The 11643-nt window shown below is 45.1% G+C and overlaps 1 protein-coding gene across 1 annotated transcript in view; it reads right to left on the bottom strand.

Annotated features, from left to right (window-relative positions):
- HNRNPD (heterogeneous nuclear ribonucleoprotein D) overlaps positions 1–11371 on the bottom strand; it is a 29142-nt gene extending 17771 nt beyond the window's left edge. Inside the window, 1 exon segment of the mRNA XM_077476165.1 lies at positions 11168–11371. Within this exon segment, the coding sequence (XP_077332291.1) occupies positions 11168–11292 (125 nt within the window). The 5' untranslated portion in view covers positions 11293–11371.
- Between the last annotated feature and the right edge of the window lie 272 nt (positions 11372–11643).

Below are 11643 nucleotides of genomic sequence, written 5' to 3'. Positions count from 1 at the left end.
TCCCTTTGATTATAGGGGGAGGAGAACAGCGGTTTCTGATAAGAACAAATGCCCCCTGTACATAGTCCCTTACAAGCACCACAACCTGCCTACCACTTTACTTTTGAAAAGTTTCTGCTCAACCAGCACTGCTGGCTATAGCCGGCAATGCTGGTTAGCGGTGAAGTCTCCCTGCTGTCAGAATACAAAGGCTCAACGGGGAGGATTCTCCCAACCCCCTCAGATGTGTGGATGGGGGAAAAGCAAGTCATTTTTTTTTACCCCCTTCTCTTTCAACCCACTGGTTGGAGAGAAAAAAAAAAAAAAAAAAAAAAACACACACACACACACACACACACACACACACACACACACACACTCTTTGCCCTAATGCCCACAGCCTCTGGGGTTTGTTTTCATCCCTCTACTATCTTTCACGTTCCAGCTACACCAATGCATAGGTTTCTATGGGGCTGTCTGAGCTTTTCCTCCCTCAGAGATGCCCCACAGAACCCTGACAGTACAGAAGATCGGCAAAATGCAAACAAAACCCCCAGGGATGGGAATACAACTGCAAGATTTTACTAATGTTCCCTCCCACAGAGTGATCGGCACTGCCATTGGAAGTCCCCTCCTTCACCTCCCACTCTGTGCACTACTCCCAACGCCTCCCTCTGAGTTCAAGATAGCTTTTGTCCTGTTTTAAGCAGAGTTCACACTAGTGGGAATTGGATGAGGGTTTCTCCACATCCAATCAGCACAGCAGGAGATTGTGACAGGCTAAAATCAGACCTGAAACCGTGAAGGACTCCTGCTGTGAGCAGCTACATGCTCATGTGTGAACCCAGCCTTAAAAAGGTCAAATGCAGCTTTGGTACACGTTGTCCTTTAAGGTACAATTTTGAATCCCATGGACCACTAACACAAAATTTTACATGCCTTATACACACACACACACACAATGCTCTTGCTCTCTGCATCACACCTCCTTAACCAGCTATGTGCTCCCTCCCACAATCTGATTAGTGTTGCCATTGAAAATCCCCTCCTGTTCTCTGCACTGCTCCCAGCACCTCTCTGAATTCACAGGAGCAGGAAACTAGAGGAGGCATTGGGTAGCAATGGAATGCATGTCCTATAAGACAATGTGTACCAAAGACTACAGTTGTCCTTTATCCATGTGGTTATACCAGGATGAGGCCGCTGGATTGCTTTGACACTTTGTGCTATGCTTAGTGAATGGCACAAGCAAGAGAGGAATGCAGATACCACACTAGTACCAGTGTAGTTCATAAACACCGCTCTAAAGCAGCATTGAGCTGCTGGCTAGCACATACTTGGAACTGTCAGGGGAGCCAAGAGTGCGAATACAAAATCACAGTAGTTACATGAAAATTAAAGCTTAAGCCTGGGTTCACACTATTGCAAATTGGATGCAGATTTCTTTGTATAGCAGGAGATTGTGACCGGCTCTATATGGCAGTGTTTCTCAACTACAGTCCTCAATGCGCCCCAACAGGTCACCTTTTTGGGATTGCCATTATTTTGCACAGATGGTTTGATCAGTTTCACTGCCTTGGTAATTACCACAGCCATTTTATCTGAGGAAATTCTGAAAACATGACCTGTTGGGGCACCTTGAGGACTGGAGTTGTGTGAACCGCTTCCATAGAGCAGCGTTTCTCATCTCAGCGGCTTCGGTGCGAATTGTACAGGAATCGTGTGTATCTTTTGGTCCGTATTCAGCCAAAATTTAGGGCTGAGATCGGACCCGAAACAGTGAATGGGGACGCGCCAGACTCCTGCTGTGAGCCGGAGTGTGAAGCCAGCCTAAAGTCCACCATAAAACTAAAATCACAACATTCCTTAGCAGTGGAACTTAAGTATAAACAGTGTAAGGATTTATCCTTTATATCAAAAGGAATACACTTTGGTTTGTAAATGAGGGCAGTTTAGCCACACTAAACCTTTTTCTGACATTTGTTAGAGAGAGAGAGAGAGAGAGAGAGAGAGAGAGAGAGAGAGAGAGAGAGAGAGAGAGAGAGAGAGAGAGAGAGAGATTTGGGCAGCGCTTCACAACATGAGGGCAGATAGTACACTTACTACACAAAGTAATACAGGAGGGATCAGAGGGCCCTGCTCCTTAGAGATTACAATCTAGAAGGGAGGGTCAAGTGGAAACAAAAAAAGGTAATATCTGTGGGGGGGGGGGGGAGCTGGAGAAAGTGAAAAAACTATTACGTGTGGATAGGACAGGCTTCTCTGAGGAGAAGGGTTTTCAGGGATTGTCTAAAAGCTAATAAAGTAGGAGATAAGCAGACAGATTGGGGTAAGGCATGCAATAGGATTGGAGAGGCTTTGGAAAAGTCATGGAGGCAAGCAAGGTGATGAGGGAGCTAGAGACCAATCACATAGATCAGCGTCACTTGTTGCTAGGCAGAACGGGGAGATGCCATTTACAATGGAGTCTCCTCGTTCAGCCGCCCCGTGAGACGATCGCGGGTATGCTCTCAGCGATAGAGTCCACGGCACCCGTGACCGGCACGCGAGCGCGTCGCCAACTGCGCACTCGCGATGGCAGGGCGGCATTTAAAACTGGACATACCTGTATGCCAATATGCCTGCCCGTGCCATTCTGCCGACGTACATCGGCATGCATTGGTCGGGAAGTGGTTAAAGGCATTGTTATTTTAAAAAAATTAACTTTACAAACAGGTTATACTTATCTCCACTGTGCAGCTCGTTTTGCACAGAGTGGCCCCGAACCTGATCTTCTGGGGTCCCTCCGCAAGTACTTCTGACGTTCATGCGGGCTCCCTCGCATGGTGAGAAGCACTTGCGGGCACGCTCCCGTGATACAGCTGGTGGCTATAACCGCTCGCTGTATCACTCGGCTCCGCCCCCGGCGCGCTGTCATTGGATGTGATTGACAGCAGCGCAAGCCAATGGCTGCGTTGCTTTCAATCCATCCACTCTAGCCAATCAGCGGCCAGGCTGAGCGTCGAAGAGGACGTCAGGGACTTTGGAGGGGTCAGGTAAGTACTGTCAGATGTTTTTCAACTTAATACATAGAATGCATTAAAGTGAAAAAATATTTACCTTTACAACCCCTTTAAGGTGGTTAACTACTTAAGGACCAGGCCTCTTTTTCAGACTGTGTTTACATGTTTAAAACTGTTTTTTTTGCTAGAAAATGACTTAGAACCCCCAAACATTATATATATATATATATATATATATATATATATATATATATATATATATATATATATATATATATATATATATATATATATATATATATATATATATATATATATATATATATATATATATATATAGTTTTTTTTCCTAACACCCTAGAGAATAAAATGGCAGTCATTGCAATACTTTTTTTCACAGCGGTCTTACAAGTGCACTTTTTTTTTGGAAAAAAATAAAAAATGAAATAAATTAGACAAAAATTAGCCCAATTTTTTTTATATTGTGAAAGATAAATGTTACGCCGAGTAAATTGATAACCAACACATCACGCTTCAAAATTGTGGCCACTCGTGGAATGGCATCTAACTTTTACCCCAAAAAATCTCCATAAGCGACATTTAAAAACATTCTACAGGTTGCATGTTTTGCGTTACAGAGAAGGCCTAAGGGTAGAATTATTGCTCTCGCTCTACTGATCGCGGCGATACCTGACGTGTGTGGTTTGCCTACCATTTTCATATGCTTCTGCACGCAAGCTCGTGGGGACGGGGTGTTTAAAAAATTATTTTTTTCCTCATTTATTTTCATTGATTTTATTTTTTTACACTGTAAAAAAAAAAAAAAATAAAAAAAAAAAAAAAAAAAGAGATCACTTTTATTCCTATTACAAGGAATGTAAACATCCCTTGTAATAGAAAAAAAAGCATGACAGGTCCTCTTAAATATGAGATCTGGGGTCAAAAAGTCCTCAGATCTGTTATTTGGACTAAAAAGCAATAAAAAAATAAAAAATTTAAAAAAGTCATTTGAAAAAAATGACATGGGGGGGGGGGGGGGGGGGGGGAGTGCCTTTAAGGCCCCTTTCACACTGGGGCGGTGCGCTAGCAGGACGGTGAAAAAAGTCCTGCTTGCTGCATCTTTGGAGCGGTGAAGGAGCGGTGTATTCACCACTCCTACCCATTGAAATCAGTAGGGCAGCGCAGCTATACCGCCGGCAAAGCGCCGCTGCAGGGGCGCTTTTAACCCTCTTTCGGCCGCATACCACCGCTAAAAATAGCACCGCTTTACAGCCGATGCCACTCCCACCCCAGTGTGAAAGGGGCCCAAGAGGTATGGGCGGAAGTGACGTTTTCACGAGTATGGTATAGAGATGAGTGGGGGCCATCTTAGCCTCACTCGTCCCTATACCCAGGCACAGACAGGACTCGATCGCCTCCGGTAAGCGGTGGAGGGCGTGGGAGAGCGGCAGGAGGAGTGGTGGCACCTCTCCCGTCGCCGATAATGGTGATCTCGCGGCAAACCCCCGCAGAGACCACCATTATCGTAAACATGACTGGCGCCTGAAGAGATGGACGTAAAATGGTTAAACTTCCTGCATTTACAGGTTGTTGAAAACTTGGCACACTGCCCGATTATTTACTCAGAAGTTCTATCCCTTTGACTTGAGGAAGCCTAGTTACAATGCTGCAGGTTAAAAAAAACTTGGCAGACCGCTGGGATGTTTTCTTTTGACAGCTGACGGAGCAGATAGTTTCTCCACTTGTTATATGAAAGAATTGTCAGAGGTGGTGAATTGAGATCACAATTTTTTTAATGATTAATTGTGCAGCTCTAGAGTGAGCTAAGTGGTAGAGAAATAGATTTGGGTGTAGTCAGCATAGAGGTGGTATTGGAAGCCATGGAATGCCATCAGCTGGCTCAGAGAGGATGTGTAGATTAAAAATAGGAGAGGTCCAAGAACAGAACCTTGGGGGACCCCAACCGAGAAAGGAAGAGGAGAGGAGGAAGATTATAGAAGATATGTATTCTTCTACATATTTTGGTTTGCACAAAAGTTATAGCGTCTACAAAATAGGGGCTAGGTTTATGGCTTTTATTATGTATTTTTTTTGTTTAACTAGTAATGGCAGCAATCTGCAATTTTTAATCGGGACTGCGACATTATGGCGGCGGACATATCGGACATTTTTGGGATCATTGGCATTTATACAGCGATCCCCAGCGATGCTAGAAATATGCACTAATTACTGTATAAATACCACTGGCAGTGAAGGGATTAACACTAGGGGGCGATCAAGGGGTTAACTGTGTTCCCTGGGAGGTGTTTCTAACTAAAAGGGGAGAGGACTGACTATAGGAAGTGGTGGATCGTGGTTCCTAGCTAGTAGGAACACACAATCTGTCACTCCTCTCAGAGCAGAACAGGGAACACACGCACATCCTTGTTCTGTCTCTCCTGCTCCCGATCGTCAGCCACGAGCATCTGCACACCCGTGCACCTGCTATCCCGATCCCCCCCGAGCGGACGTATAGCTACGATGGTTTGTGGGATCGTGCCGACTTGCCGCAGTAAAATGACAGGGGCTGGTCGGCAAGCGATTAATCCACCACTGCTAAAGGAACTCCCAGCAATCTTTGGAGGAACCTTGGCTATGAAAAGCTGTATTAGAGCAAAAATAGTAAACCAAAAGCCTGGAAACTAACATTTGCTAAATACATAGTAGCAATGGCAGCCTTCATGTCGCCCTGAAAATATATATATATATATTTTATTTATTTATTTTTTTTAAAGCTGTACAAGATATTGGACATTTGCATCATAAAAATAAATTACCACGAATAAAGTGCGAGACGTGTGGCATGTACACTGCTGCTGGTAAACAGACGTTTAGGAGCAGCTGGGCATTTTTTTCCCCCAACTGCTCCTGAACTCTCCTCTATGCCATCTTACGAGTACATGTACACAGGGTCGTTTATAGTTGCTTCTAGGCAGTTGTTGAGGGTTTTTATTTTTTTTTGTTTTTGTTTTTTTTAGAAGGAAAATAAAATTGGTTCAGAAGCTGACTTTAGAGGCATTTCAAGCGCCAAACGCTTCTAAAACACGGCTAAACGTGGTAACTCGCGTTTAGCCATGTTTCATTTACTACCATATTTCCATTTTTTGGCTATTTTGAAAAAAATATTTTAATGCTTCTAAACGCAAATGCCGCTAAACGTGACGTGTAAATGTGGTAAGACAGCTGTTTTAAAATGTGGGTTACTATCTGTCAAATGAAGTCGTTCAGGAGAGGTTGTAATAACATCCCGTGTACATGAAGCCTCAGAGAAAACTTGCTTTCACTTTCAGTTCTAGCTGTGGTGCACAGATAATAGGGTGCTCGCTGGGCACCGCTTTCATTCAGAAAATTTCTTATTTTGTTTACAGAATGCAGGGTGCTCTGGGATTGGAGGAGGAGGGAGATTTTGGTGTTCATCTGCAGAAGCAGCTACACGTCACTGGTTTCATTAACGGTACTTATTTCAAATGTCCAATTACCAGAGTTAAATTATTTGCAGGCCACTAAAAGCGGACCTTCACAAAATCGATTGACTTCTGTACAACCAGCCTGTCGGGTTTTTCCTGATCAATGGTGCTGGCTATAGGTGGCAACATTGATCATTGCATCCTGATGATGGGGGAAGGCTCCTCCGCTGTCGGAAGACAATAACTCAGTGAGAGCAATTCCCCCCCATCAACATCCAGTGTCTGGATAGGGGGTATTGCGCTTTAACTAGTTCAGCTTTTCAGACAGACATACTACGTACAGTATGTCCAAAGAATGAAACGTTAAGCCCAAGGTGATCGGCTTGTGCAGGTTTTGTATAGCTGGCTCCCAACATCAAAGTGAAAGTGATGCGACAGCTCCAAAGCTTATGATCACTCTCACCAAGGGGGTGGTGTGATGCCCCACCTCCTTCCCCCACGGTTCCTGGGCTCTCCCTGAGAGCCAGGGAACACAGCGGCCAGCTTCATGTTAGAAAGCAGTGCAAGAGCCTGGCATATCTATGCCACGCTCTCACCTGTAACAAAGAAACAATGGTTCCGGCAATTCCGATTTCGTAACCACCACCATTTCCTGCCCGGTACAGCCAGTAGATCTGTATTCGTTTATATAGTGTGAAGGATGGTTGAGACTTTGAGGCCTATTAAATCTCTAATGTCTCCAAAAAGAAACACATTAGTATTATTAAATAATAAAATTATTATTATTAACCCCTTGTAACAGCAATCAAGTACAAATAAATGACCAAAATAAAATGCATTTAAAAAATAAAAATAAATCCCCCGTGGTCCCGCACACACAAGCCGAGTGTGTGCATGCATACGTAAACCACTGTCACACCATACATGGGAAATATTGTTGCAAATGTCAGAGTGAGAGCAATAATTCTAGCACAAGAGCTCCTGGTTAACTCTAAACTGATCATGGTCTGTAAAACTATAGAGGCTTTTAAAGCGTCACTATGGAGGTTTTTAGGTACTGTAATTTTTTTGCTATATGACGGGTACAAGCAAATTTTAACACTTGGCATGTCTGGTATTTATTCACTCAACACAATCTCATCTTTGATAGTTTACCAAAAATATGGATATTATATTGTGTTTCTTTGCACTAAAAATAAATGGTATATTTTTCCCAGGAAATTTGCGTTTAACAAACAGTTGTGCAAGTATCATCTGACATAAAAATGTGCAACCATCATCTTTTAATTCTACAGGGCCTCAGCTTTCAGAAAATATATAAAAGCTTAAAATTATGATTTTAACGTGTAAAAAAAAAAAAAAAAAAAAAAAAAAAAAAAAAGAATAGTAGTAAAATAATTTGCTCTAGAGCTGAACTGGTTAAAAAAAAAAAAAAAAAAAATCCTGCATAAATACAATGTAAAAGAGCATGTAACAAGAAAAGATCAGCTTATGAAAAAAAGCAATCAAGCCCACCCCAGCACTGGGCTACAACTCAACAGCATTGCTATCTGGCTGGTAACCGTTACCTTTGTTTGCCAACACAATTAATAGCACATGAATTTGGTTGGAGGACTTGTGGACAGCTTTAGTCCCTTCTTACCATTAGGCCTCTTACACACTGTACTGATGTATGAGCATCAGACACTCCTGGCAGAAAAAAAAAAAAAAAAACGCGAGGGTGGGCTGTAGATCACACAGAAGGAAGAAAGTTTGGCATTTATGCAAATTTGTGCGTAGATACACAAAAATACTGGTCGGCAACTCAGATTTCTGCATTTTTTTTCCCACATGTTTACAGGCCTGTGTGTACAGGCACACTGAAAACAATTAGCTACATTTAGATCCGAGAAGGAAAAATAAAAACCCACACAAAACGCCAGTATGCCCGAAAACTGAGCGTTTTCAGGCAGGCGTGTGCGAGAGGCCTTGCCTGTATGCTTATACCAACATTAGCAGGAACAAGGCGATATGTACTCCTAAGCTGTGCACTATTTACTCCAAACCCTACTGCACACAGATGCTTTCAAACATCCAATGAAAAGTGAGGGTGTTAACACCACACCTCGATGACACAGCAATGACTGCCTATGTGCTTACATAAACTTATACACAAATCCACGAACGTGACTTTTGGGCATTCAGGGTTTTAAGCCTCCTAAAAAAAAACAAAAAAAAAACAAAAAAAAAAAAAAACACGAGGATCTTGGTGGCAGCGGCTGGCAGAAAGAAAAGACCTTGCATATACCTGCACAAAATTCCTCATTCTTTTCTAGCCGACAGTGTATGCATATAGATTTGCACATGTATATTTCTGCACTTAAAAGTTTTCTTTATATGGTTTTTAACACATTGCTGTGTTATGGATATTTACGCACCTGTGTACCCTGTCCCACTGATCTCCCATCAATCAATGGTTTCCAACTACCGGTTGCTGGCCCACTGCGGAGTGCTGCCTCATTTTTCCTGTGCCTCCACTGCGGCCTCACCTCTCCCATGCCTATACTGTCCAGCCTAAGGATGAGCGCCGGCGTGATCGCACACCCCACGTGCAGAGCCCGCCAGGAAGTTGGCACCGCTCTGCGCTAATCACAGGCACCAAGACATTTCCCGATCTCTGCAGCTGCGCATCAGGAAATATCTCACTGCCTATGATTAGCACAGCGCCGACTTCCTCGCCGGCTCTGCACATGGGGTGTGCGAACACGCCGGAGCTCATCCTTAGTCAAGCCGCGGCCTTCCCCTCTCCCCCCGTGCCCACGCCGCGGCCTTCCCCTCTCCCCCCGTGCCCACGCCGCGGCCTTCCCCTCTCCCCCCGTGCCCACGCCGCGGCCTTCCCCTCTCCCCCCGTGCCCACGCCGCGGCCTTCCCCTCTCCCCCCGTGCCCACGCCGCGGCCTTCCCCTCTCCTAGGCATTCAGCCAGCTGCAGAGCGCTTAACCTACCACAGTGCCTCCCAGCTTCCTTAGTTGTGCCCAACCTCCCATAATGTCTCCTCAATCACGCTAGCGGATAAGGGCTTTAACACCCATGGTTGAGCCACACTTTTGCCACTCCCTCACCCGCTTGAGCTGCAGAGGCTAGCGGTGTACACATGCTGCAGCTGCGATGCTTTGCAGCAGAAATGATGCCCCCTTTTGCTCTTGATGGCCGTAATGGCTGCCAAACGTGACCTATGCCTGCTCTGCAAGCGCCTTCCAACGGCACGCACTGCATGCAGTTATAATATCTCTATAAATAATGGTGTGCTAGTGCAGGGTGCAAGGGGTTAAGATGGGCAGTGAGGAGGTGATAAACCACGCCTTTCAAATTCTCTCCAAACAAAGATCGCACAGAGAGCAAAGCTTGTGTGCACAAGTCCTAAGAGCCCTCATACACCACATTGTCCGTCCCCCTCCCCCCCAGCCACCTGCAGAGCCTCTGATCCTCCATAGTGTCCCTAACCTAAAACAAGAAAAACAGAAATGAAGGTGCGCAAACCTAGCGCATTACCAGAGATAATTTAATAAGAAGAATTTTTTGTATAAATGTGGGTACTTACAAAATGCAACTGACAAAAGGGCCATAAACACAGTGCATGGACATGTACAGAACACAGGGTACAGCTGTACATGTCCATGCACTGTGTTGATGGCCTTTTTGTCAGTTGCATTTCGTGATTACCCACTTTTATACAAAAAATGTATTATTAAATTATCCCTGGTAATGCACTAGGAGTGCGCGCCTTACATTTCTGTTTTTCTTGCAGTTCTTTCGGGGTGACCCCATCTGAGGAAGGCAGCATCCACACCATTTTGGGATACCATATATACCTTTCACGCCACCATTTTATCTGACGTATTTTACACCACACCATGGAAGACCTATTAGCGCTGGAAGTGACTGTGTTTTTTGTAACCTAAGAACAACATACCACAGCTGCTGCCCCCCTCCCCCCCTACAAGGCCGCCAAGTCTGCTGCAGTCTCCTAACCCCCTCCATCCCCCCCACAGCAACACCCAGCCCCATCCAGATCATCAATTCGGATTTTGTATCATGCATTTTTATTAAGCGGGTCAATCATTTATCATTTTCTGGAGGCATGTGGAGAACCGCTGTCATGGATAATAATACAGCTGTAATCACATTAAAAAAAAAACAAAAAAAAAAACACACCACACAGAAAAAGCGACGTCTCAAACAGCTTTTCTTTTGCCTTATGCCTGGGCATGACTTTACACAAGCATGGTGCATACCTGTGTACGGCCATTATTACTATGGGCAGCTGAACGCTATGGGCACAGAAATATGCCGGCAATTCACGCCCCAATATCCCAAAGTATCCATGTGCATGAGGCCTAATGTTTCCCCCACCCCCATAAAGCACAATCATAGGAAGGTGTCCTTTATAGCAGTATACTGCAGTGTGTAGCTTTGCATGTATAGAAGATATATCCCCGTTGGGTTCACACAGACATGGAGCTAGTACAGTAGCTAGGCTTATATATTTAGGTAGAAGAAGGAGCCTTCATCTAGTCCAACCTAACCCTGAGCTAGTCCCAGGCTGCCCACGTGACCAGGGCTCCGGGCCCCTGCTAGAAAAGGCAATGGAGTCCAGCCAGCAGGCGGTCACATAAGACTGCAGGGTCCTTGCACCAATCCTCCTCGTTGCATCCCACCGACACTAAAAACAAAGCACCCCAGATAAGAAATAAATGCTCACCCCTCGTCATCCTCGGCCTTGCTGGCGTTAATCTTGCCGCCTTCGCCAGGTGCGCCGCCCTCGGCCTCGCTGGCAGAGGCCTCCTCCACCATGGTTTCTTCTTTCGTATCCTCTTCGGCCAACATGGCTAGCTAAAAAAAAAACAATGGCGAGCAATGAGCAGCTGCAGAGGGAAAGAGGGATAATGGCGTCTCCCCCACTGTGCCACTCCTCCTATAGCGCCTGGCACCGCCTCTCCGTTCCCACAAATGGCGGCGCCATGGAGAACGCCCGAAATGGCCGCGAGGGACAATACATTAATCCTACGGCCATTGTGGAGCCGATACAACGCGCCTATAGGCTCGGGCGAGGCTAAAACCAGGAACAATACATGACCATGGCTCCCGAGGCGCCATTACAGTCCCTGACCCAGAGCACAGTATTTACATCATAAAACAGTCCAAAATAAAGAGCAGAGACAACGTTTCTGTGTGGAA

The sequence above is a fragment of the Lithobates pipiens genome, unplaced genomic scaffold (genome assembly GCF_037356315.1).
Source record: "Lithobates pipiens isolate NorthernLeopardFrog02 unplaced genomic scaffold, aLitPip1_a1.2 Scaffold_13, whole genome shotgun sequence".
Lineage (NCBI taxonomy): Eukaryota > Metazoa > Chordata > Amphibia > Anura > Ranidae > Lithobates > Lithobates pipiens.
The sequence above is the reverse complement of the archived record's forward strand: the minus strand, read 5'-3'. Positions and strand labels throughout refer to the sequence as shown.